Below are 26,047 nucleotides of genomic sequence, written 5' to 3'. Positions count from 1 at the left end.
TGACATATTCTTTATGCTTGACCAGCATATCATTAATTCAAGATTTTACAATGAAAGCTGCAACATTGGCAGAAGCATTCTTTTTTAATCTGGAATTACCAAAAGAACAATAATTTAAATTTATTTTTAATAAAAAAAAATTCATTCCATATATATATATATATATATATATATATATATATATATATATATATATATATATATATATCATTTGTGCAAAAAAAAAAAAAGAACTTCCCAACAGATAATTTAAATTCATTTTTACAACCGAACAAGTAAACAAGCAAATTGAATAATTACTAAAACACAAATAACTGTCTGGTTCTAATTTAAATTACAATCCATTGGAGCAAAAGAAAGAAATATTTTTTATAAGGAAAACTGTACTATCTTGCAATATATCTTCATTCTGGACTGTACAAGACAGATCAGTCTCGGTGAAGTCATCAAGAAATTGGATAAAGAATGAAAAGACCAATACAACATGAATAACTATATAGCTGCTATATTATATACATAATCTTACCAATGTTCTACTTCATTAACTTCAATTAATTGCCATTAAAGCAAATCTGGCATCCCTCAAGTCCTGTAACTGAGGGTCCTGCATCTCTGAAGAGCGACTCACATCCCCATTTGCCTCCTTGGAAGTAGATTTTGCTACCCAGAATGATTTCAGCAGCTCTTCGAATGCTGGAGTCCTGAGATCTTCGATGGATGTGATACTTGGCAGATCGATTGATCGCCTCCTCGGGGTGGAACATGATGGTACATCCACCTGGGTAGGTCATGTACTGTGAGTTGATGAACATGATGGTGGAAATTAGAGTTCCTAACACAAATTTAACTCGTGTTGATGCAACTTACCATATATTCTTCCTCGAGGCACTTTCCTGTGTTTTCTGTAATTTCGACTATCTTGTGGTAGTGTCCACTCCTCAGTCCTCTTAGCTCCCCACAGCATGGGACAAGCATACAATTGATGTTTGTGCATGCGTCGTGGTCAAGTTTCAGCGAATCTGGAAAAGAAAATGCATATGCCTGATTGCTTTGAAGATCTTAGACACTTATTATAACAAGTAGGCAAATGTGGAATGATGTATGTTACATTCAATTGAGGAATGAAGATCCTTATTTGCGACATTGATGTCTTCAAGAGTAGTCGAGGCAGCAGAAAACAACCTAGACCGCAGTAGTTGATTGGCTTCCAATCCACTCCTGTGTAAGTCCATGCAAAAGCATTGTAGACGTAGCAAAAGTACTATTAATTTTGAAGGATCATTTAGCTCAGTTACCTGACTACTGAATCTACTGATGCCACATTTACTTTATCAAGGTTTAGCAAGGAATTTTGAGCATCTCTCCATTGTTGTGAACCCAGTTTTGCCTTTTCCATGCTTCGATCATCACAGGCAAATTCCATATTATAAATTTGATTCAGCCAGTGAACAAGATGCTAAAATGTATAATTTGATGCTATTATCCATTCTTACCAACTTCTTAAACCTTCATCTAGGTGGAGCTTGCCATTTTCAACAGCTGCAATATCCTCAAGATAATGATCTTCAGTTTCTTCCATGTAAGATTTCCATTGTTCTTTCACAGATGAAGTAAATTTGTGAGCAGTTGACATTTCATGTTCTAGATTACTTGTTCTCTCAGCAGCACTTGCACGGAGACTACATACTGCTGCTTGAACCTAAACAACAAGATCAGATGTGAAAGCTCTGATGATTATTAGCAGACTGATTTAAATATAAAGTTCATGCACAATGCTAGACTGAGTAGTGAACTGCCTGCCGTGGCTTCCAAACAAGTACAGATTTCTGATATTTGTACAGTTTCTGAAGGTAAGTCAGATTTTGCAAAACAAAAACCTTCCAGAGGCATAAACAGAACTACAATCGTCATCTGATACAGTTGGTTTCATTTTCACATTTCTCAACTATTGACTATTATCTCACATTCCCATGTTTAGACAGAATCATAAATGGTGAAGATTCTCTACAATTAATAGAAACTATGGCTTTATTGGCATTCAATAGAAATTCATCATGGTTTAAACTTTAAAGGAAGACTTTTAAGTCACCCTGAGATAATTAACATTGGAAATATCTAATCTTTGGTTTGCAAACTGACTTTAGAGATTTATCCCCTCAAAGTATCCTCTTATTAATCATTTCCATTTATTTATCAAAAATGTGTAGCCGAGTATTTATTTCATCAAAAGCCTACCGAGTCAGGTAACTGGACATGGCTTCCAGAAGAGGAAGCGAAGAATATAAACAACAAAACCAGAATTTTGAACGAACAATGCCACCATTATACACCTGTTTCATTGAAGCTTGAAATTTTTATTTACAAAATTAATGTCTATAAAGCAAGGTTCGCAATACCATACCGTACCGGTATTTCGACCCAGGCTCGGTACCGATACGGTACGATATATCGAGCGGTACATCCAGATGTGCCGAGTACTGTAGCAGTGCTACTGCTACAGTACACTCAGACCGGTAACAGACGGTCCGCGTACCGACAACCTGTCGGACCGGTACGTACCGCCCGTACCGGGCGGTATGGTTCGGTATGACAGACCCTGCTATAAAGTCTTGGCTTCTATGGATTTTCATATTTAATCAGGCATTGATAACAGAATTTGGGATTTGGATCAGTTGGAATAGGTGGCATCACATTGACAAGTCAATCACTTAGCCAAAAATAGTGTTGATACGAATTGGATTCAAGCATATGCTATGATCAGATGTTTACTCATACTTAGTCAGCTGCTGCCAGTCTACTGGTTACTTTTTGTTGAGCTCATCTCTTATATCCTAACACATATTGTTGCGATTGATGATTGATATATGCTTAACTGTCAAATCTGTTCTTGTTTGAAGTTTTGGATGATGCTAGGAGTTGAATTGTAGAAATCTAACTATTATTTTGGAGAATTTGACAAGCATTTGTGTAATTATATACTATTGTGGCATTTGAAAATTATTTCTCCTTTTATTTTAGAGCTTTTGAAAGAATGATCCCTGACACGGGGAATTTATAAGAAATTCAGCATGCTTATTCTCAAACTTCTTTTCTACGCTTGTTTCCTAGGATATAATGCAATTCTAAAGGCACTTCTTAACTGACAGAATATGAATCATTCCTGGATAGGAAACATTGAGTTTCAAGTGTTTTCGTGAGTTTTCTTCAAACAAATATGTATAGTGTATTTTGCAATCTTTGTCAATCACCTGGCATACAAATAATCGTCGTTGCATTGACTACAAGTAGCAGTTGCAGTAACATGATCAAAATAGATCACAAAACTTTGTCTAATATGTCTATGCTTTGAAAAGAAAAAACTGCAATGCAAATATTTATTTGACATTCTTGATGAAATATTAAGTACCAGCTTTTTCTTCCGGGCACTTGAGATGGCCAGCATTTCCGCCACTTTTTCAAGCAGTTGTTTTTCTTCATTAGCAGCGCAATCCTGCACGAATAAACATTTGATTAAGAATATGGCTTACAGTAGAATTGTGATTACTCTTGTTAATTCAACAGTAATAATATGACATGACAATACCTCAAAATTTTTCTCGAGTTCGCGGAGTTGTTTGTCTTGTACAGTTTTTGACTCTTCCAAAATCTTGGTTAATGTAGATGCATGAATATTGAGTGTATCAAAAAAGTTTGAAGCAATTCTCGAAATTGACCTTGTTGCTTCCACAGTTCTGAAATGTCCCTTTTGTTCCCAATACAAAATATATTTACTTCAAGTCAGATTACACAACTGATGCACCAAAAACAAAAACTTGCAGCCCTTTTTTATGAAGTATAGAAACCTACCTCACGCTGCTGTTGTGCAAATGCAACTAATTTATCCTCTTGCTTAGAAAGGCTCAATTGAAGTTCATGAAGCAATCGATCAGCCTCCAGAGCAATTCCTTTAAAGCACTGCACAGAAAGAAAGGGGTCATTGATCAAGTGGAATATATTTGAACACAAAGGTTTACCTGTATGTATACAATCTACTCACATCCTCGAGAGTAGAAGAGTGCATAAGCACTTGTGAATTCAATATTTCAAATGTAGACTGAGAATTTTTGTCAAGTTCAACAGCTAAATCATCCAAAGCTTTGATCCCAGATCCATACATGGCCTTCAGCCTTTCAACATGCCCTCTGATTTCTTTGGTGGCCTGGAAAAACATATGAGATTAATCTACCCCCATACCAGATTAGATATACCATATAATAAGAGAGAGAAAAACTAAGTATGAGTGAATATACCTCAGCCTTCGTAGAGACAAACAATTGCATGTCTTCTTCCACTTCTTTCAGTTGGGTCTCCTGTTGCATCACAGAAGCTGAGACAGTTTTATGCAAAATTTCCAACTGTTGAGTCAACTGAGACCGGAATTTCTGGACAAGTATTCTGTTTCCATCTTCTATCTTATCTTTGCGTTCTGCAAGCCAATTGTGATGATGACATAATAGAAAGTATCATGGGTTACATTCCCCAGAAGAGAGAACATCCGAATTGAAATAAAGAATGTTACCAACCTATTTTGGAAAACAAGCCAAAAATATCTGCAGCTGCATTTTCTAGCTCTGACCGAAGCTCATATGCATGCTCAACAAGTGACTTTTCTGTGGTAAGGTATGCAGTAAAAAATTATTTACTTCCACCTGTAATGAGACTTGCTAAAAGAAATATGTGATACACAGACCAGCTAAGCAGGTTTGTATCTATGGTATGCTATCCACGAATAATGCCCAACTTATGATTGATGTCAAATGAACTTGTCATGTTATGTTTTTGACAGAAATGATAATCATATCATGAATGAAGCATGTAACTAGGTCCCCTCAAAATGATGGAGCTGTAACATCTACATCAGAAAGGAGATTCTGTATGATAATAGCATACAGTTCCATTTTAGCTGCATGAGCAAACATAAACATCATTTCACCAAATAAAAGAAAACAGGAAATTGGAATAAATGGTGTTTAAATTCCCAACATCAAAGAGGAAATATAGCTACACTATTCTCACCTGACTTAAGGAGATTAAATATCAAAAACTCTTTCTCTTTTATCTTTGAGTTTGCCTGTCTGTATCTTTCTTCTAGGTCAAAAAATGCATGTTCAGTGTCCTCCAGCTTTTTCTACAACAAATTTAAAAAAGAGACAAAAAGGGAGAAGATAAAACCAGCATCATACCAGACTTTTAAACCATTAACAAAAAAAGTAATTTACCTGAGTTTTCTTTAGTTTCTCACTTAATTCTGCACTTAACAGTTGTTGGGAATTGTAAAGCTCTTGAAGCCCACACAGTTGCTACTCAAATCATAACAATAGGTTTAAATCTCCACAAAAAAACTATGCTATAAGTAAAATATTATCAAGATACAATGACAAACCTTATCCTTTAAATCCAAATCATGTTCCAGATGCTCTATTTTCTCACTCATGGCCTGAAATTGAAATTTTATTTAGAGTGCAATGGTTGATCAAAACATTCATAATTACGTAAAATCATAGATAAAATATATAGAATCAAATAACAATCACAATCCAACCTTTTTCTCAGCTTCTTCAATCAAGTAGCGATCCCGTGGTACATAAATGCCATTCTTCTCTCTTGCAGCAAAAACCTCTGTAAAAAGACAAGAAACTTAAAACTACTTAACACTACTCAGAGGAAAGAAAATATCATTTATTAAAATCAAAATGCTCTGAAAAATATTCTTAGGTAAACAATAGTCATGATGTGGAGACTTTCAATTTTAAGGATTCAGTCAAATCATTAACAAGTATCAGGCAGATTAAATTTATAATAGTATTATCATATAATTGATAGCACAATACTATTATCATATAATTCAAGACGCTTAGACTTGGAAAATGAAAATATAACAATATCATTAAATATTTGAAAACATAAATATGAAATTAGAAAAAAGATAAACCTTGTTTAAGACGGTCAATTTCTGCATATAAATCCTTGATCATGGCAGATTTCAACATCTTTTGATTAATCTGTGTTAAAGCACGAATACAGACAGTAGCTTAGTCTCTACAAACATAATTTGCCTTAATTAGGAACAACAAAAACACAGATTCTGATGACCTCAGGCTTATTCTTTATATTCTTCGCACGGTGTGCATAATCTAAGGTGCTCAGAGTCTCTTCCAGACAGTGGATGGAAGGTGATATGGTAGCAATAATGCAGGTTTTCGTCTTGCCTCCCAGAGAATCTCTTAGTAATCTTGTCAATTTGCTGTCTCTGAAACCAAAAAATACGAAAATCAATATTCATTCCATTAATACATGATACTCTGCAAACACAATATCAGATGAAGGTAATTTGGGCCACCTGTAAGGAACATGGCCAGAGTGCTCGACAAGAGCATTAATAACACGGCCAAGAGTGAGCAAACTTTTGTTGATCTCTCCTGCCTCCCTTGCTCTGCCCTGCAGTAGTATTTACTTTTACAATCATCCATAGCAGAAATTTTCCCAAATTAGGCATATTGAACAAAAATCCCCAAAGGGCCTTTTAAAGAAGAAATGGACTTGTCCCAGTCATCATAAGTTAACCTCAAAAGTGATGGGGGACAATGTGAAAAGAATGCTGATATTTGAAGAGCACACAAACTAAATATGATTATTCCATCTTGCTGAACCTTGAAAGATGAATATTTTACTCACATCTCTTGCACCTGAACGGGAAATATTCTCTGAACCAGCAAGATCCACAAGATTAAGCTTCCCACATTTGATCATCTCTTCCCCCTCAGGAGTACATTCTTTAATGTGAATTGTAATAGAAAATATGGAATGAGATCGACTGCTTTGCTTGTTGAGTAGAGTCTCTGCAGTACGCCTTTTTGCAGACCCTTTATCCAAGATTTTATAGATTTCACTAGCTGTATAGACTACCTCTTCTTCTAGTCCTCTCACAAAAACACCTCCCTTCCCATCTTCCATGAGGGCAATAGGCTTCTTCGACTTGTCATCGGATGATTTTGAATCATCAGGGGCCAAAAGATCTGTTATCTCTTCATTGTATAATTCAAGAAATGTGACTTTCATGCTGTATTCAGCACACTGTGCCTCAAGTATGTCAAAGATTTGCCGCACTGCTCTAGGGATAACTCCTGCATCACTTGGGAATTCTCCAATCTATACTAGCAACCAAAGTTGACTTAGAAACTAGAGATAAATAGGTGAACGTTCTAATTTAATCTATGTTTGAGAAGAGAAATTACCTTTGTTTTTCTTCCACCTCCTCCTTCCATGGTGTAAGTTTTACCTGTCCCAGTTTGCCCATAGGCAAAAATTGTACAATTGTAGCCCTCAAGGACCTCGTTAACTATTGGGGAAATAGCTTGATGAAACAAATCCTTTTGCTTTGATGCCGGGCCAAACACCTAAATTTGGTCAACTTGATCATGCACTTGCATTTGCTGCTCAGAGATGACAAAAAAAAAGGTATTTTATAAAATAATTAGAAGTCAAAATCTAATAACCTTGTCAAACACAAAAGTTCTGTCAATTTGCTTGTTAGCAATGTTCTGAACAGCAGAAACTTCTCGCCGGTGCTCATTGCATGATATGACCACTGGCGTGTTCATCCTCAGCTCTTCCTCACTTAATGGTCTGCAAAACACTCTTAAGACTAAGGAGAAGAGCAAACAAAAATAATAATCTTAAAATAACAAAAATGACAATAAAAAACAAAATTTCCACCTGCATCTGAGTATGACTTGCACATTGACTCCCTTATCCTTATCATACTTGCTGTGGGAGTTCCCATTCCCCTCTACCGACCGGAGATCTCTCCCTGCCTTCTGCGTCGGCCTCGGCGTCTGGGAGGGCGACACGGGAACCATTCCCCCTTTGTTCTGAGTTCCCTCCATTCCCCGACAACCTGCTACATCAAAACACAAATCTTTAATAACAAAGCATTGATTTCTGAAACAGAAACTCCGCGATTCTTCAACCTCGTACACGACATTGCTTCAGTATCAACCCTCATTTCCGATCGACCAAATAAAAAGAACAATTTCCGCAAAGAACTCCAAGATCCCCAAATCAGCGTCCAAAATCCTTCCAAGAACCGGAAAAGGGTGCCATTTTTCACTTCAGGAAGCAGGAGAAACAAGCAAAAAAACCGCGAATCGATACACAAAATGCAACCGCAGGAAGAGGGGGTTGAACGAGCAAGAACACCTCAGGGTAGGGGCCGCAAAATCTGGGAGAAGCACCGGGTGCCGAGTAGAGTATGACAGAAGCGATGGGTGGAGATCGCGCTCCTCGTTGCTCGATCTCTTTCCCTTTTTTCGCTACCTCGGTTTCCCTGACTGGTACGGATTGGCCCTGTGGGGCTATCGATCCAACTGCGATTCCTCGATTAGAGAGAAAAGAGATGTGGAATGGAGGACGGGGCAGAGGAAGTCGCTCAAACAAAGAAAAAGAAGTGTCAGCTTAAAGAGTTAAAGCGGAAACGCCTCTTGACGGCGTCAAGAAGACGCTAGACGGCGTCAAGAAGCCGTTTAGTGTCTTGTGTCTCTCCGCGTCAATTAATTCTTAGGTATATAGTATGAATGATTGAAAATTCATTTACTAATATTAAATTATCATATTTATTAACTAAACATTGAAATTTTATAATGATATTATTAAATCATTATAAATCCATGGGTATTAATTCTGTGTATGTTAAGATATTTACAATAATATATCATATTAATTTGGTAGATTTGGATGATATGTCAAGTTAATGCGTAGTGTCCATATCAAACATATAACATTATGTAGGGTATCTTTTTCGGGTCGAATATAATAAATTTCATCGAGATAAATAAGATGTCATTTGATTTTATCACTACATAAATTATGTCTTAAGATGAATGCTTTTAGGTCTATTTTTTATCATGATTTCATATGTGAGTGAAATTTTTTTCTCATTGTATCAACATATATTTATATTTTTATGTTATGATGTCCGACGAGGAAAATACGAAGCAAGCTAATTATAAGTGGGAATATGAATATATAGATGCAAATTTCAATCTATTTCGATAAATTATCCAGAAATATGAAACCAAATTGAGTACTATTAATTTATTTGAGCATATTTTAACCTGATTAAAGAGTACTCCAAATCCAATTAAAGCATATTTGATAGATTTGGGAATTAAAAAATAAAAAATGATATGATATTCATAAATTTCATCCATTTCAAACTGAACTTTGATTAATTATTCATAAAATCATTTAAAAGATACTCGAATCTCAATTTTTTTTTGTCATTATCACCAAAATCTGAAAAAAAAAAAAAAAAAGTTCATGTTTGCTGTTGTTTTTGTTTTCATGCTCCAATTCTTTTAATTTTATGATAAAATTATGAGGTTATTTATCAAGGAATTATCACATTATTCATTTTGCAATTTTTTTGCTTTGATAACGTCTACATTATATGCTCCAAAACTGACATAAATAGTGCAATTATATCTTTGGGTGATTCTCTTTGCTGCAGCAGAAGTTTCATTTGCTGTAGCAATTCAATACATGTGTTATCATTGCCCTTTACTGCACATATATTGTATGCAAATACATATTTCTATACTTGGGAAATAATCACAAAAAATTTATGGAAAAAGGAACATGACCCTCACACAATCCACAAAATTTACATTGTTTTACTTGCCCATAATTAAAGGTGGCCTTTGGGCAAGTCAAAAGATATTAAATTCATCTCCAACTGTCACCAAACCAACACTGTATGATATGTAGTTGCATGTAGCATACCCCTCAAGCAAAGCATCCAAAGACACTTTGACAGATGCACCAAACATCACTGGACTTCTTCTTTGCTCAAAGCTGCAACATAGTATGTAATCTTGCTTTGCAGTCCACATCTCCTCCCAGTGTTATCCATGAGCCAATCATTTGTCATTGTAGCAAACAGGTAAAGATAGCTTTTGGACAAGTTAAAAGAGTATAAATTTATCTCCAGCTGTGTCACCAGATGAATGCCGAAAGATGTATACTACTGACTTGCATGTAGCATTGTCCTCGAGCAAAGCATCCAAAGACACTTTCACAGATGAACCTAACATCATTGGAGTTGTTGTTTGCTCAAAGCTGCAACATTGTGTGTAACCTTGCTTTGCAAACCACCTCTCTGCCAATGTTACCATAAACCAATCATTCGTCGTAGATAGGTTTTGGACAAGTCAAGTTTACCGAATGAATGCTGAAAGATGTATACTTGCATGTAGCATTGTCCTCAAGCAAAGCATCCAAAGACACCTGCTTTTGACACATTCACCAAACATCAGCAGACTTCTGCAAGAGAGTCTGGAAGCTTGATTTCTGAATGGTAACCACATTTCTGCTGGTGCCAACCATTCCATGCTCAGGCAGCATGGCAGGGAACTTCCAGCTTGCACAAAGCTGCAAAAGAGTGTGTCAGCTTGCTTTCTGCATGCCGGCCACATCTCCACAGCTGCTAACCATGAAGCAATCACCTGAGCTGATGATATCTCTGGGCAACCATGTTGAAGCATCATGGCATGGCACTGACAGTGGGCAAAACTGGTGACATGACTTCTCTAAGGCAGAGAGTTGTTGCCCATTCTGCACCAGTCTGACAGCAGCCTTTCAGTGAGGCAATCTGTCTCTTAGGTGGTGTGCGACTTTGAAGGACTGGAGATGGAGTACAAGAAATTCATGCAAGAAGGAGATGAGGACCACAACCTGTTGCTGCTCACTCTTTGGCTTGGATTTGAAGACAGGCAAATCCATGGATTGCAGCACTTTATTATGACAGAACATGAGATACATTCTACCAATACCAGTGGGTTAGAAGTGCATGTGATGTCACTTGCACTTTTTGCTTACAAGCTCACTGCTCTTTGCTCTTCCTTGCAGTATCACATATGAAGTCCACTGCTGTCCCAAATCTACCAAACGTTGCACATTGGGAGCCTACCATGGATTATGCCATTGCTTGTCTCGATCACTGGATAATAAGATTACAAGTATCTCTCTTGCTACTGTATCATTACAAGCCATAATATAGAGTTTTCTTTGACATAAAGTCCCCTGTACACAACTTTTTGTCTTGTGTTACATGGCCCATGTAATCTTCAAGAATGGTGCAACACAAGACAAAAGATGTGTAAGAGTGACTTTAAATGGAGACAAATGCATATAATATATATATATATATATGTATATATAATTGTACCTAGTGATTATGATATCTGACTTGTCAGTTAAAATAGTACTGAACAGAAGCTAGCACTTTAATTCTATCACTTTGCTGGGGGCTTCCTCCAAGTACTGAACAAGTGATTCAGAACACCTAATTGGAGTTGGTGGATTTCATCTGTGACACATTAGGGTGTGCTGATGATGATGATGATGATGATGATGATAAAAATAAGTAAGATGGTGACAAGATTATGAATCCAAATCTAACTATTTAGTAATCTAAACCTGCCTCCATCACTATTCTATTATCTATACTCATTGCAAAAGTAATTTATAGAAACAATGTATAGGTTTAGACAGGCCATGATATCCATGCCCTGCATTCATGTCGATATGTCAATGTCCACATCAGCATACGAACATTCATTAAAGTCAGTACCCATATCGATGCTCAGGCTGTCTCTATGTTAGCTGTCAGCATATTAGATGAGTGTCTTTGATGAGAAAAGAATCACTCGTTTCTCTTTCAAAAATGTTAAGTCCTACCGACACCTTTCATACTCTGGACACCTTTCTTCCTCATAATAGTAGGATATCCATCAATATTCAGATTCAAATTATTGACAAATATCTCAATAAAATCAATGGGTGACAGAGACACCTATCTCAAGCTGAAGGAGCCACTTCTATCAACTCTATGCTTAACTCTACACCTTTGCACTCCATTGTTAGCTACTGCTCTACTGTCAAGTTTGCCAATACCATATCAAAGTATAACTATTGCTTCCTTCATCATTTATACTATCGCTACTTCCCTTTGGTTCATTTAGAAGTATAGAAATGAAACCAAAGGTCACCAAATCCCTTCCGATGATTACCAATCTCAGCTGCCTCAGGACACATCTTCTTCTCCTCCAACCTCTTCTATATATGAACTCCTTTGAGGAAAGCACTAACGTAGGCACTGCGATGCTGCGTTGTCGACCAGTAGGGATAAACTGTGTTCGAGGGCTCCAATGTTCACCAAACAACGTACACTCTTCGAGTCCAATCTAAGCCATTTGTGATGGGCTATGAAATGCTACTCAACTGAACCTATCCGGCATTGTCATCAAGTCTGACTGTCCTGAAGCCATTCTCATTTCTTGGCATCTGAGGAACACTCGCTCTGATGTCTTTAATCTGTATGTTAGGATCAATGTCTTGTATTTTGAACATGTCAATAGGTTATTACACACTATTGCTCATAGCCTTGTCGACCAAGCAAGACATTTTTGTTCTCCTCAAATCTCCGAGGGGAGTTCTGTGTTCTTCGAGACTGAGGTTTTTGTTGATTAATTAATAGTCGATTTTTCTTTTAAAAAACAAAAATAAGGTTGGTCAACCAACCTCGTGCCGAGTAGAGGGGGTGACTAACCCTTGTGCGAAGGCTATAAGCGGGCATGGTCCAGGGGAATCGTAGATAGTGACGAGCCCTTGCACGAAGGTTACAAAAAGTGATGAGATGATAAAAACAATGATAAGTCCGATGAAAAAAAATGATTAATAACTAGCTTAAACCATTAGAAAATGACATAAATAGATTAATAACTATAATATATCTTTCTTGATTTAAATCAACTTTAATAACCATGTAAGAGTTTGAAATGGGGTTTAGGCAGACTAATAACTATTATTGAGACATATTTATATTTAGGTGAAATTGACTATTCCTATCTATTATAAATCAATCAAATCGATTTCTTCGAAATATTATATATAATTATTATAGTATTTCAACATCCGTTGTAGTCTAGTTGGTTAGGATACTCGGCTCTCACCCGAGAGACCCGGGTTCGAGTCCCGGCAACGGAATTAATTTTTATTTGAATTATGTTTTTACCTATAATATATTCGTTTCACGGCCTCGACTCTTGGTTAGCCAACTAGTTGGGTCGATTCCGGTTTGAATTGCATCGACCGTGGTCCGCTTGGACTCAATTGTCAGGCCGATTCCGGTTTGACCTCGTCCCTTGGAATCCCTTATCACAAATTTCGGTCTGCTTACGCATTTGTTGGGTCGATTCCGGTTTGAACTGACTCGATCCTGGTCCGGTTGCTCAATGTTGGGTCTATTCGGGTTGCTCAATGTTGTGATCAACGATCGAGGTTTTTATCAACTAAGTCAACAGATAAATCTCATCCGTTCGCTACCCTAATTGCGAGGCTTCCCATTCCAGCCCGGATCCATGTCTCATGATGTGTGGTAAACTAACTGAAGAAGTAACGGAACCCATAAACCCCAGTTAATTTCCGATAATGATCGGATGGTAGTAGCAGAATCCACAAACCGCCCAATCGTGATCGGATAGTACAATCACCGCCTTCTCCCTTCGGTTCGAATCTGATCAATTCATGAATCATCCCCGATTAATTCATGAGTCATGATCGGGTGGTGAAATTACCGCAGGAGTAGGAGAGTCACAATCCACGATTAAAAGCTTCTAATTTGGTCTTAAGTTTACCTCAGCATTCTTATGGCCTTCTCCCTTCGGTTCGCACCAAAAACCCTCGCCCGAGCTCCCGTGTTCCGCTGCCCTTCCGCCACCCCAGCTGCCGTCTCCGCCCGCTGCTCCATGGCGGCTCCGCCACTGCGGGTGGGCGTGGCCCAGATGACCTCCACCAACGACCTCGATGCCAATTACAACACTTGCTCTCGTCTCGTCAAGGCAACCCCCCTTTGCCGCCCTCTATATATCTCCATACTCTCTTCGGACCTAAGTTCTCCGTTTTTACTCTTTAGAATCCGATTCTTATGTTGGATGTTGGTGATGCTACTAGAAAAACTTCATCTTGACTGTTCTGATGGGGTAGATTGTCTAGTGACCGGAAACCCTAAAGGTTTCACGTTGTTGATGTTCTAGCTTGTGTAAGAGGTCCAGGTTTTGAATTCATGAAAGGTGCTTGTCATGTCGGATGGTAGGTGACGATATTGTTTTTACAATGTTTCTCAAAAAAAGAAAAATCAGGGTTAGATCATGTTAAAAGATCTCTTGACCTTTGTGATCAGTGGGTCATCTAAACAGGTTGAATCATGCCAACCAAATGGCTTTGGCTCAAGATAATTATCCTAAGTCAAAATCAGTGATGAGTGCGACAAAATTACTGATCAAAAAAGAAATCTATGACTCAAATTAAATGGATTTTTGCTATCCCAAAGACTGGTTCTTGTAATCAATCCTTTAATTTTGGCCTTCATATGCATGCAGGATGGTTGCTCTGTCTCAAGGTTATAAATTGTATCTAAAGAGTTGTTGAACTGTGACAATCGCATATGCTATTTTTGGTTTTCTAAATATAATTTTATATTTTATTTCCCATGTCATTTTTTTTGTTTTGTTAAAATTTCACTGCTTTGCTCAAATTGGAGTATGTGGGAGTTATTGCCCACTTGCTCATATTTTATGTCTTTATGTTGCAGTATCCATAGCAAAAATTCATGTGCTTCAATTCTAACATGTGATAAATTGCAAATGGTATATAGGAGGCTGCTGCTGCTGGAGTGAATTTGCTTTGTCTTCCTGAGAGCTTTTCCTTTGTAGCTGCCAAGGATGGAGAGTCTCTTAAAATAGCTCAACCTTTAGATGGGCCAATAATGCAGAGATACTGCTCACTTGCACGGTGAAATGCTAGTTGTTTTTCACGTCTCTTTGTTGATTTTTTCACCAAATGATAGCCACCTTATGAATAACCAATTTGTTTTCTCAGACAAACACCTGCTGGTGATAAAATTGCTATATCTAAATTGTTTAACTTTGGTAAATCTACAAAGATAGTTAATTTGAGCAGATCTATTTTTCATGCTTGTAATTAAGAGGCCTCAAATTCACTGAACATGAGACCTATTTGCTCTATCTTGAGTTTTAAATTTATTGCAATATGGCTAAGGTTTCTATTTGATCTTTCTTTGATGCTGGGCATTGATTAGGAAGCTATTGAGCGACAAAATGATATGATTCAGGTTATCTATCTAAGAGGCATATCTAATATCTGAAACTTAACAGAGGGTTTGACACCCCACATGAAATGAGCAAAGAGAGGGTAAAATGAAAAAGAAAAAGAAAAAGAAAAAGAAAGAAGACAAATAATGGAGTTTGGGTATCTAAACATTCTTTGTCCTTTGTATTTCATGAAAATTAAAATTTTGTTTTAATTTATACCACCAAATTAGCTTAAAAAAGTTTCTAACATAGTAAAATTTTACTCTATTATGTGTAAAAAATATTTAAAATATTAATATATCAAAGCAACGGACAATGTTACTTATGGCTTATATTATTTTTAACATTTGAATGCTGCCACTTGGACTTCTTTCCACTGTTTCCCATATATAGATTTAGAACAACAACCATGCCAAACACTTGGACCTGTATCCATATACCAGAGTCCCAATAAAATAGAATCAGTGGTTTATGCACATGAATGTTTATGTATCGGTATTTTCATATTTAGATGTATCTTATGAAGTTCATGCATGTCTTCACTGGATTTTTTGTATATTTATATCTACCTCCATGTTCATTTCTGCATGGATTTATGTGCAAAGGTAGCTGCCTTCATTATGCATTTTTAGCATTTCTATGGTGCCTATTTGCGTAAAATAGGATTTGTAATATACTTTTATGAGTGAGTACTTATCTGTTTCATCCTGATGGAGATACTTATTTTGCTACTCCCAAAATGTTAGTTGCCTATTCATACACATGGTCGTTGTTGGTAGTCTCTGTTGATATGTGGGTGCCTGCTAGTTAACTATACAAATAAAACTAAAGCTTTATATTAAATTTTCACTACTTTGCCTAACGAATTTGTGATTTGTCCATGTTTCTGGCTGCTAAAAATTTGGAATCATTTTATCTGGTATCTCTGTAGTTTGTGAATAGATGATCTGATATGCATATAGCCAAGAGTTTTCCCAATTATGGAACTGTGTTCTCATAAGTAGTAATAGTTTTGATGCATTTCAGCTGATATCTACCATATTTTACCCTTGGGATCGTGATATTTTCTTCCATGAGCGTCCTCCAAGGATCTTTTCAGCCATGCTTATTTTCTACTCAGCATAATTGATGTTCATTAACCATTCAATCAGTTGTATAAATATAATATTTCAATAGATATTTTGTTCTTTTCCCACTTGGTTCTATCTTTTCTTGTTGTCTTGAATTTTAAAGCTTGAAAAGGGTTGTGCTTTAGCCTGATTGTCTTGATGGATGCAACAGAGAATCAAATATTTGGCTATCACTTGGAGGATTTCAAGAGAAAGGACCTGATGATTCCCATCTGTATAACACCCATGTTTTGCTTGATTCTTCTGGAAATATCAGAAAAACATACCGTAAAATACACTTGTAAGATCTGATTGCTTCATGGTATGCTTTTTTCATTACAGTAGTAGCATTGGCTGTTGGAAAATGTCTTTATTTTCAGTTTGATAGTGAAAAATTAAACAGTTACTTCACTATGATTTGTAATTCTCTTGAATTGAAGTTGCAAAACTTTACATTTCCTGGGTCTAATCTCTTAGTGGTGACTTGTTGCTCGCCTACTTATAATATAATGAAATCTGACTGCTGACTTCATTTTTATCATCTTGAGGTTTGATGTGGATGTCCCTGGCAGTATGGTATACAAGGAGAGTGATTCCACAGCTGCAGGTTTGAACTTTGACAACTCAACGCTTCTGTAGTTGTGGTGGATAGCCATTTTACATATAGATACAGTGACTTACCTGGGTGTGGTCATCGTGTGATCAAGAACCCCCAGGGTCCAGGGCCTGCAACCTCCATTGCATGTGGGAGGGGTGTTGGTCTTCCATCTCTCCAAGTAGGAGAATGGATGTCATAATTTGTGATAGTGGGGGTACGCTTTCATGCAGTCCCTATTTAAAATAAATAAATAAATAAAAATACAGATCCCATTTAAAATAAATAAATAGATAAAAATATAGACACAGTGGGACTCATCGAACATTTATATCCTGTACAATCTTAATTTCATATATGGGAGGAGACAGGAGAAAAATTTATTTGCCCATCCCAAGAAACAAAGCTCATGCAACCACCATCTCTGTCCAAATACCAAAAGCCCCCTTGGTATTTAAAGCTCGTAGTGTATCACAAGCTTATTACAGAGGATGTTGCGATTAGTGGGTATCAATGGTTGATGAATCGTTATCTAAGCTTCTCTTGATTATAAATAGAGGAGGATATTGTTGAGAGGATCAATTAAAGGGAGGAGGATGTGGATAAGGTAGAGAACAAGAATAGCTGGAAGATGGATGAAGATGAAGGTACTGTGTAACCAATATAGCTCATGTTTAACCATAACTAACGAGGCAAAGCTTTAGCAGTTGAGAGAGGTCGACACCATGGGTAATATCTAGAGGTGTCCTTGATGTCAATGGTTAATATGCCATATCGTGAAACTTGGACCTTCTCTTTTTTTCTTTCCTTGTATCATTTATTAACCATAACTTTTGAGGATGCTTGCTATTGAAGATGCTTGTGCAAAAACAATTTTGACTTAATGACATAACACAACAAGATACCTAGATAGGAGATATACTTGATATCCTTCGACATCTCTATTACTTTGTTCATCTAGCTATACCAATTTGAACTATCAACTTTTCAAGATAATTGCATTTGTTTTCTAGGACTAGAGAAAACATGTGATGTTTATGTTTGTTTTCAGGCAAACCTAAATGTCTAAATTGAAGCTTTATACCTCTAGTATGATTAATTTCTTCATTAATCCTTAATTTTCTTGGTGATCTATACTGACATTCTAATTACCAGGTGAATCTATTGTAGTGGCGGAGAGCCCTGTTGGGCTCCTTGGTCTTACTGTCTGTTATGATTTGAGATTTCCAGAGCTTTATCAACAGCTGCGTTTTCAACACCATGCACAGGTTTTTGTTGTAATGTTAGGATACAGGAGTTCTTTCATGGATTTTTATTTCTATTAAGCACATAAATCCTGAAAATCTCCAATTTTTTTTTCTGATAATTGTCTGCAAAGATTCTGTTGGTGCCATCAGCTTTCACAAAGGTAACAGGGGAGGCACATTGGGAAATTCTTCTTCGGGCGCGGGCTATTGAGACTCAATGCTATGTACGTATGTGATATTTCTTATTTATTATTTCCTTTTCTAATTTGTTTTATAAGAAGAGACACAAGGGTAGATTCTTCATTGACAGCCTAGATGGATATATCTAATAAAAAGACTATGGAGACAAAGTGAACTCATAAACACAGTTCCCAATTGCTGAACTTCATTTGAGTTTCCCAACAGACAATCAACAGCCTCCTATTCTATAACCATAAGTTAGTCCTATATCGTTGTTCTTAAAAGATGTATTTATTGTTAAGGCTTTGATTACATCAAGAAACACTGGTTGCTCTTATCTATGGTTTTAGCATCCAAAGTTCACATTGGTAGGGACTACATACATTTGATTGTCTTTGGTACCTCTTTTATAGGTTGTTGCTGCGGCTCAAGCTGGAAGACACGGTGAGAAGAGAGAAAGTTATGGTGATTCTCTAATTATTGATCCATGGGGAATAGTTATAGCTCGACTTCCAGGTAACACTGAGTATTCTATATTTGCAAACTTGTCAGAATTATGTAATTAATAAGAAAACAACATCATTGTTTATAGCTGTCAGGTGTTATCCACAATGATCACTTCATGCACCCAGGATCTGTTTAATCAGTTATGCTAATCAATAAGAAAAGGATGTGTGGAGGCAATTATTAAGCATTTGATAGTTAGCTATTTGTAGTAACTCTAAACAGTTTAATGCAGATTTCAAGTTTGAACAGCAGTGGACGAATTTTCATCTTTTGAGATGACAACCTGCTCTCAGGCACTTCAAATATAAAGTTCTTTTTCTTTTTAATCTGGATATTGAGCTTCATTACTCATGGCAACCGCAGAGCATGCCTGTGTGGCTAGGAACAATAACATTGAGGGTAACATGAAATGCAAACTGTCATTTAAAGGCTATGGATGGCAAAAATTGTCATGTCATGGCATGAGGACATCATGCTGATACCTTTTGAACATGTATAATTCAGTGTCATTCCTCTAAACTAGCCAGCACATCTAAAATGTTGGTCTACTCATGTCAGTACGTTTAGTACAAGGCTACTCATGTATAATACGTGTGACTGCCTTTCACATTCTATTGTACATTTTGATCTGTTTTAGTGCTCAATAATAGTCCTTGATGCTCAACTTTTCTATACTTAGTGTGTGCTTTGTCAAAAGTGTGCATTTTAGATCTAATGGTCTGAGCTTTTCTACCGTACAGATCGATTGGCAACAGGAGTTGCAGTAGCTGACATCGACCTCTCGAGGATTGATTCTGTTAGAAGGAGGATGCCAATCGCCCAAGTAAATTTCTGTGTTATTTTAAATTCAAAATACAGATTATTTTAAAGCCTGTTCGCCAGACTAAACTGTGTCTTTCCCCCATCTTTTTGCAGCATCAGAGGATAGGCAGTTGCTTAAAAACCCAATCTGTATGAATTGCATTGGATTATTGCATTGTAGCCATGTATTTATACATGGAATTACCATGACAAGTTTAAACTCTCCTAAATGTTTTAGGAGGCATAAAATGCCATTGTCACCTAAATATGGAGGGGAATAATGCAACTTTTCCATGAATCAAGAATGTGAAAATGGCGATATGCATATTTGCGCAATTTTGCGATTTTTCTCTATGAATAAGTTGCCTTTTGTTAGAGGAAAAAAATGAGCCTAGACATTATCTTTTTTGTATTTTTATTTGTTTCTTACAATCTGTTCCCTTGATGCTAATTTTCTTCTGCTATTATTATTTTTCCATAGCTTGAGAAGGTAAGGCTGAAATCAATTTCCATCCTTGGCGTATATTTTGTATGTAATTTGTATTTGAATCAGATGCATATATCTATGAAACAAAGGAGCAAACATATATGAAGCATGAACACATGCACATTGTCTAACATCTCATCCGTCCATTTTATGTGAAATGCGGGGCCTGCATGAACGGACGGTACTGATGGAGAAATTGGAGGGAGATTCGGCCTGTCGTAAGATTATACCCAACTCAGACGAAGCGTCAGATAATTCAGCCAGTGGTTGTATGCCACGCGTTATGTTCCATTCTTCTTCGCCTCTCCCCTCTGATGGAATCTCTCAGCGAAACGCCCAATCACACTTTCCACGGGCAAAAAGATCATTCTGCCCTTATGACCCTTCACAAATAGCGGTCCAACTGAGGACGTTAAAGTAATTTCGCAGTACACATTCCATTTCACGTTAGCCGCGCATGACCTCGGAGATTCCAGTTACCACGTCGCGAAAGACACGCATCAGCACCGTCCAATCTTAGTCGAATTGTGACCGTACATCGCGCACCATCCGACGGCCGTAAGTGAGCTACTAGAATCTTCTCTCCCTTGCTTTAAACGAACCGCGGGGGGATGGTGAGTGTTGTTGCTCTCGCCGTTTCTCGCCCCATTAACTTGCTCCGTTGCAGTCGTCCTGTCTTCCATGGGGAAGTCGAACCCAGCGGTGAGCGAGGAGTACCAGAAGGCGGTGGAGAAGGCCAAGAGGAAGCTCCGCGGCCTCATCGCTGACAAGAACTGCTCACCGTTGATGCTCCGCCTCGCGTAAGTGCTCCTCGTCCTGCTTCATTTTCATTTTTTCTAGGTGGTCTGGTGACGGACGGCGGCGACTGGGGGGGTTGGGTCCAGGTGGCACTCAGCGGGGACGTACGATGTCGTGTCGAAGACCGGCGGGCCGTTCGGGACCATGAGGTTCCCAACGGAGCTCGCCCACGGCGCCAATAACGGCCTCGACATCGCCGTCCGACTCCTGGAGCCCATCAAGAAGCAGTTCCCCATCTTGACCTACGCTGACTTCTACCAGGTTGGTCCATCATCTTCGGATCTGGCGCTGATATATGTTCCTTCTCTTTATGTTAGTTTGATGCATGCCTTCTTCTAATCGCAGCTTGCTGGAGTCGTGGCGGTGGAAGTTACTGGAGGACCCGAGTTCCCTTTCCATCCCGGAAGGGAGGTATACGATCTCGATCATGCTTTATATTGTACAAAACATTTTTATAACATTAGTGGTTCACTGTTGTTCGGATTTGAGATTAGGATGGGTTGGATGCACGTTCTGACTTGCGATTCGTTTTCTGTAACCAGTTTTTTGGTCGGGTTGCGGTAATGATGTCGGGTAATTGTGATGCCATTGATTACTAAATGATAAGGGTTTACGGGGGTTGTTTTGAACGGGGCACATACATTAGATAGTATTCAGTATAAATCCATGTCGGTCGCCACTTGTGCTTTTGGGAAAATTTGATAACCATTGTTTAATCATCTTTGCGAACGTTGTTTTTGAATCTCTTCTTTCCTTCCAAGAAGCAGCAAAGGAGAGTTAATGAACCATTGCCGCTTTTCATTTGCAAATGTTTGGTTGCTTGCAATTAGGTTGCTTAGAGCATGTGTACATGCAATTAGAACCTCATATGTTGGAAATAAACTTGTGAAATGAAATATCGCATGCTAGATTTTTGGATGGGGTTACATGTCAAATTTGGATTTGGTGCACTCTCCCTCCTCTCACACGTTTCCGCGTAACACATTGCTCCTATATTGCGTTCCGTAGTGCCAAGTATTAGTTGTTATCTCCTCTATATCAGTTTCTTTTCCAAGTGGCAACCACACATGTAGAAAATTCAAGCACATGAAATTTCAACTACTATTTGTAGCATTTGCTTTTTCTTCCAACTGTTGTTTGTAGGCATTTGCAGTTGCAATCAACCAAATGTCTCCAAAAAATCTCTAAACAACATAATGGGATGATATTCACATTTGCAGTTTGTTAAAAGTCCATTTATTTTGCTCTTCACATTAGGAAGAACCATATCCCATTCACATTAGGAAGAACAATAAATTTAACTGATGATCATTTTTACATTCACTAATTAGTCTTCTGCATTGTTGTTTGGACTCAGCTATGCAAGATAATTGAAGTGTTTCTATCTTTACTGCCATAGCCTTGTACCCAGGTTGATCTTGGTTTTACCTGCATGCAAGCACAGTGTGAAACTTGATGCAAGAAAATTTATTGTTATGTTCATATTATGATTTTATTCATCAAGTTAGACTTATGTCTTATGTAATAGAAACTAGACATAAGTTTTGTTTTCTATCAAGATGTTCTAATGTAGTTTGACATTGATTTGTACGTTAATTATTTGTTTCAATAAATTTTAGATATCAAGAAATAATGTTGATTTGTGGTCCAATGATTTTACTATTGTTAGGTTGATTATTTATGAATCCTAGTATCGATTGCTATGTCCTTGAACCAATTTATGGCCATGATTGTTGGCGCTGATATATTGACATTCTGTTTTCTGTTTGTCTAGAACTAACCTGAACTTCCTATAGAAGGCCACCTTCCTGATGCTTCCAAGGGTATGGCTGTTTATATAGCATCTCAATGATTATATAATCTTTTGGAGTTTCAAATTTTCCGCATTTAGTATACAGATGCTTGTGTTAGATTTGACTACTAGTAGTATAGTTCTTAGTTGCTGCCAATAATCATTCTGTATCGGTGACATACTCATATAATCTGAGGATCAGTATGTTTGTGTAGTGGTAGTAGGTATTGCAAACATATATAAACTGTAATTGGATAACAGGAAGGTTCTTTGGTTGCATTTCAAGTGTTCCATATTCCCAAAGCTGTCCAATGGTGTATATTGTGGTGTATGCTCTATTGATTGTTCTTAAGTTGTCCTTACATCATAAAAGCAAAGTAATTTGTTGTAACACAAACCTGATCAACTTGTGACTTGTTTTTCTTTCTAAATCCTTTAGGCTCTGATCACCTCAGGGATGTGTTTGGTCACATGGGTCTCAGTGATCAGGATATTGTTGCACTCTCTGGTGGTCACACACTGGTAATTTTCTAGTTATGCTCTATGCATGGCTTGCCAAGTTGTTTACTACTATTTGTTATCTTCTCTCCTTTTTACACGTTTTGCTTTCTTGCAACAGGGAAGGTGCCATAAGGAGTGATCAGGCTTTGAAGGAGCTTGAACTTCCAATCCTCTAATTTTTGACAACTCATATTTCAAGTAAGTTTGCACAGACCAATCCTCTAAAGTTTGCCAGTTATCTGTTTTGGTTCCGTAATTGCACGAAACATTAAAATTTGTCGATCCATATGCTTTTTAATAATTCTCTTCACAATGGTGTGGAATGATAGATTTTGTTTTTCTGTCAGGGAACACCTGAGTGGAGAGAAAGAAGACCTTATCCAGCTGCCTTCTGACAAGGCCCTTCTAATTGTTCCTGTATTCCGCCCTCTTGTCGAAAAATATGCTGCTGTATGTATTCTTGTCCATCATTGATTGTATGACTATATTGTCTGTTATGCCAAGAATGGTGGTGGTGATTTCTTCTCCATTTTAATCCTGGCTTTCATGCCCTCAGGATGAGGATGCTTTCTTTGCTGATTACGCTGAAGCTCACCTGAGGCTCTCGGAACTGGGGTATGCGTTCAAGTGTCCATGGAACTTTAAACAAGCAATTCAATGGCACAATCTAAATCATCATTGTGGCATTTTTGCTTTTCAGATTTGCCGAGGCGTAAAGAGTGAATGTTCAGATTCAGGAAGCCATTTTGCATTGGTTTTGAGATGTTGTCTGCCGAGTAGAATCATGAGAAATATCCTAGGATTAAGATCTGATGGTTGTATGCTATCTTTTGTCGAGATTAATATATAGTTATTTGTCAGACTGTTACTTAGACATAACCGTAAGTGTACTGCAATCATCTCCACTATCATCAAGCCAAAGTAGTTATGGTATCTGTTTGAATGTGTGATGATGAATTCTGCAGCTACTCGAACGTTGCAGCATGCTTTGCCTATTCATCATTACTAGTTTCTATTCTTCATGACTGCCTGTACATGGCATCCAATGCCTAGTACGTTTAAGTCGAGCTCTGTTTTTGATGTACTACATCTTAAAAGTCTCACCTATCTATTTTAAAGTTTTATGGCGACGGTGTCAGTCAAAGGTCTTTATTTCAAATATTGGTTTGTGCCATGGATTGGTAGGTTAGTGTGGATCTATCGTAATTATGTTTACAAAAAGTGCCATCACGAAACTTATGTTGCAGAGATGGTGAAATTAACGATCTTGTTTACCGATAGATAATATTTGATTTAGCTAAAATTGGATTGAAGTGACGCTAACTTCTTCATCTTAGCTATGCTTGATCTTTCTGTACTCAAGATATTTTCCATGTGATACTCGTAAGAAATACTTTCATATAATGTGTTTGTTGTGGTAACCATTAGAATATGTACGTGCCCGTAGGCATCTATGTATGCACGTCGATAAGACTTATCTCTTTTGCAATATTATATACCTTTGGCTGTGTGTTAAGTAGCGGTTTGTAACAGTTAATTTCGTTGGTTCGGATGATGCGATGGGTGACGAGCCCCATAAATTAGCAGAGCGTTTGTTGCTTTAAGAACGGGTATTGTTATTACTATTTTCTTTTGTAAGCTTATTGCTCACTTATATGACGACAATGATATTTAGAATTTTTGTATTTTATATGAATTATAAATTTTAATCAATACAAAACTTATTGATGATAGCTTTGTTATTTTGGATGATTAGTAATGGGAGTACACTAAATTTTATAATATTTGAAGATACAAGATACTATTTGCTAAAATAACATATTCTTAGTTTTGTACATATGCTAAATATAAATTTAGGGGTATAAACATGAAAATCATTTAGGGATTTCTGTACTTATTCCTATACATATAAATTTCGCATGCCCCCTTCAAATCTAAAAGCCTAAATATATGCTTGGAAATTAAAAGGTTCATCGAGTATCATTTGACTGTCATCTGAAATTGTAATGCTATTACTTTATAAAGTTTACCATGATAATAAAAGTGTCAAAATTTAAATAGATTATCTTTCTATTTAGTACACAAATCCAATTTGAATCTTTCACATACTCATCTTTACCAATTAAATCAACTAACATCTTCATATAAATGTTTAAGCGTTGAAGATGATAGTTGAAAGGGGCGTCTGTTAGCTCAAAGTCACAATTAAGAGTTTGTTCGGTGTGGTGACGAAGGTTTTATCCATCACACGTAAGCATATACACAATGGTCATTTTAAGCTTATGCAAACTGATTTCTTATTAAATAACTCCGAATTATTATTACGAAAATATATTGGAATTTGTAGGGGAAAGTACGATATTATTAAAAATCACCTCCTAATTAAAGCAGACATCGGCCATATACGCGTCTTGTTTCACCGTAGCCTTAAATTAGGCTCGTCTTCTTGTTTTCTATTTCCTCCCCATATCGTTTCCTCTCGCGAACAACCATGAATTAGGTTTCTCGACAACCATGGAAAGGTTCCCTCTCATCGACGTCCCGTCGGAGGACGATCGCGTCTCCTCGTCCTCCTCTTGCGATGTCTCCGTCCACCAAAGCACGTCAGGTAGTCATCGCTCTCGTCATGGTTCTGTCATTGCATCTGTTCTTTCCAAAATGCGGTCCTACAAGACTTGGAATTCTTTCGATTGAATGTGGTAGGGTTTGCTTGGTCGTTCTGGATTGCTTTTTGTTGAATGCAATACGAGAACAATCTTTTAGAGTTTCGAATGCGTTTAATTCGTGAGATGAATTTTAGAATATGTGGCAATACGTGACT

At 37.3% G+C, this 26,047-nt stretch overlaps 2 protein-coding genes, 2 non-coding genes and 1 pseudogene across 4 annotated transcripts; 4 read left to right on the top strand and 1 right to left on the bottom strand.

The window, feature by feature from the left end:
* Nucleotides 1–344: 344 nt before the first annotated feature.
* On the bottom strand, nt 345–8,485 carry LOC103974364 (kinesin-like protein KIN-5A). The gene is made up of 23 exons (XM_009389176.3): nt 8,239–8,485; nt 7,756–7,936; nt 7,536–7,665; nt 7,275–7,436; nt 6,715–7,188; nt 6,380–6,477; nt 6,133–6,289; nt 5,972–6,041; nt 5,582–5,658; nt 5,423–5,476; nt 5,259–5,339; nt 5,056–5,167; nt 4,563–4,649; nt 4,290–4,465; nt 4,037–4,198; nt 3,847–3,954; nt 3,584–3,742; nt 3,407–3,490; nt 1,494–1,699; nt 1,296–1,397; nt 1,109–1,218; nt 868–1,019; nt 345–778 (listed from the first exon to the last, which is right to left on the bottom strand). The coding sequence occupies exons 2-23, from the start codon at nt 7,923–7,925 to the stop codon at nt 548–550; spliced, it is 3,162 nt and encodes a 1,053-aa protein (XP_009387451.2). The 5' UTR covers nt 7,926–7,936; nt 8,239–8,485; the 3' UTR covers nt 345–547.
* Nucleotides 8,486–13,010: 4,525 nt separating this feature from the next.
* Nucleotides 13,011–13,083, top strand: TRNAE-CUC (transfer RNA glutamic acid (anticodon CUC)). Its single transcript has one exon. It is a non-coding gene; the product is annotated as a tRNA-Glu (tRNA).
* A 644-nt stretch (nt 13,084–13,727) lies between these two features.
* LOC135632105 (deaminated glutathione amidase, chloroplastic/cytosolic-like) lies at nt 13,728–19,984 on the top strand. Its single transcript, XM_065140507.1, has 9 exons — nt 13,728–13,937; nt 14,753–14,889; nt 16,491–16,619; nt 16,867–16,925; nt 18,069–18,181; nt 18,292–18,384; nt 18,754–18,856; nt 19,588–19,670; nt 19,763–19,984. The coding sequence occupies exons 1-9, from the start codon at nt 13,746–13,748 to the stop codon at nt 19,802–19,804; spliced, it is 951 nt and encodes a 316-aa protein (XP_064996579.1). The 5' UTR covers nt 13,728–13,745; the 3' UTR covers nt 19,805–19,984.
* Nucleotides 16,992–17,153, top strand: LOC135632160 (U1 spliceosomal RNA). The gene has a single exon (XR_010494619.1). It is a non-coding gene; the product is annotated as a U1 spliceosomal RNA (small nuclear RNA).
* A 779-nt stretch (nt 19,985–20,763) lies between the features above and the next one.
* Nucleotides 20,764–24,350, top strand: LOC135632106 (L-ascorbate peroxidase, cytosolic-like; annotated as a pseudogene).
* The last annotated feature ends 1,697 nt before the right edge of the window (nt 24,351–26,047 follow it).

Source organism: Musa acuminata, chromosome BXJ3-2, assembly GCF_036884655.1.
Source record: "Musa acuminata AAA Group cultivar baxijiao chromosome BXJ3-2, Cavendish_Baxijiao_AAA, whole genome shotgun sequence".
In the NCBI taxonomy this organism is placed as follows: Eukaryota; Viridiplantae; Streptophyta; class Magnoliopsida; order Zingiberales; family Musaceae; genus Musa; species Musa acuminata.
This window is presented reverse-complemented; position numbering and strand designations above follow the sequence as displayed.

What these genes read in the sequence shown, in the direction of transcription:
- LOC103974364 (XM_009389176.3), bottom strand. Translation starts at nt 7,925, where the DNA reads ATGGAGGGAACTCAGAACAAAGGGGGAATGGTTCCCGTGTCGCCCTCC. An exon ending in AGAAACTAAAGAAAACTCAG is followed by an intron (nt 5,168 to 5,258) that starts GTAAATTACTTT and finishes AATTTGTTGTAG; the next exon opens with AAAAAGCTGGAGGACACTGA. An exon ending in GATGAAGGTTTAAGAAGTTG is followed by an intron (nt 1,398 to 1,493) that starts GTAAGAATGGAT and finishes TGATGATCGAAG; the next exon opens with CATGGAAAAGGCAAAACTGG.
- LOC135632105 (XM_065140507.1), top strand. Translation starts at nt 13,746, where the DNA reads ATGGCCTTCTCCCTTCGGTTCGCACCAAAAACCCTCGCCCGAGCTCCC. An exon ending in GTTTTCAACACCATGCACAG is followed by an intron (nt 18,182 to 18,291) that starts GTTTTTGTTGTA and finishes TTGTCTGCAAAG; the next exon opens with ATTCTGTTGGTGCCATCAGC. An exon ending in AGTTATAGCTCGACTTCCAG is followed by an intron (nt 18,857 to 19,587) that starts GTAACACTGAGT and finishes TCTACCGTACAG; the next exon opens with ATCGATTGGCAACAGGAGTT.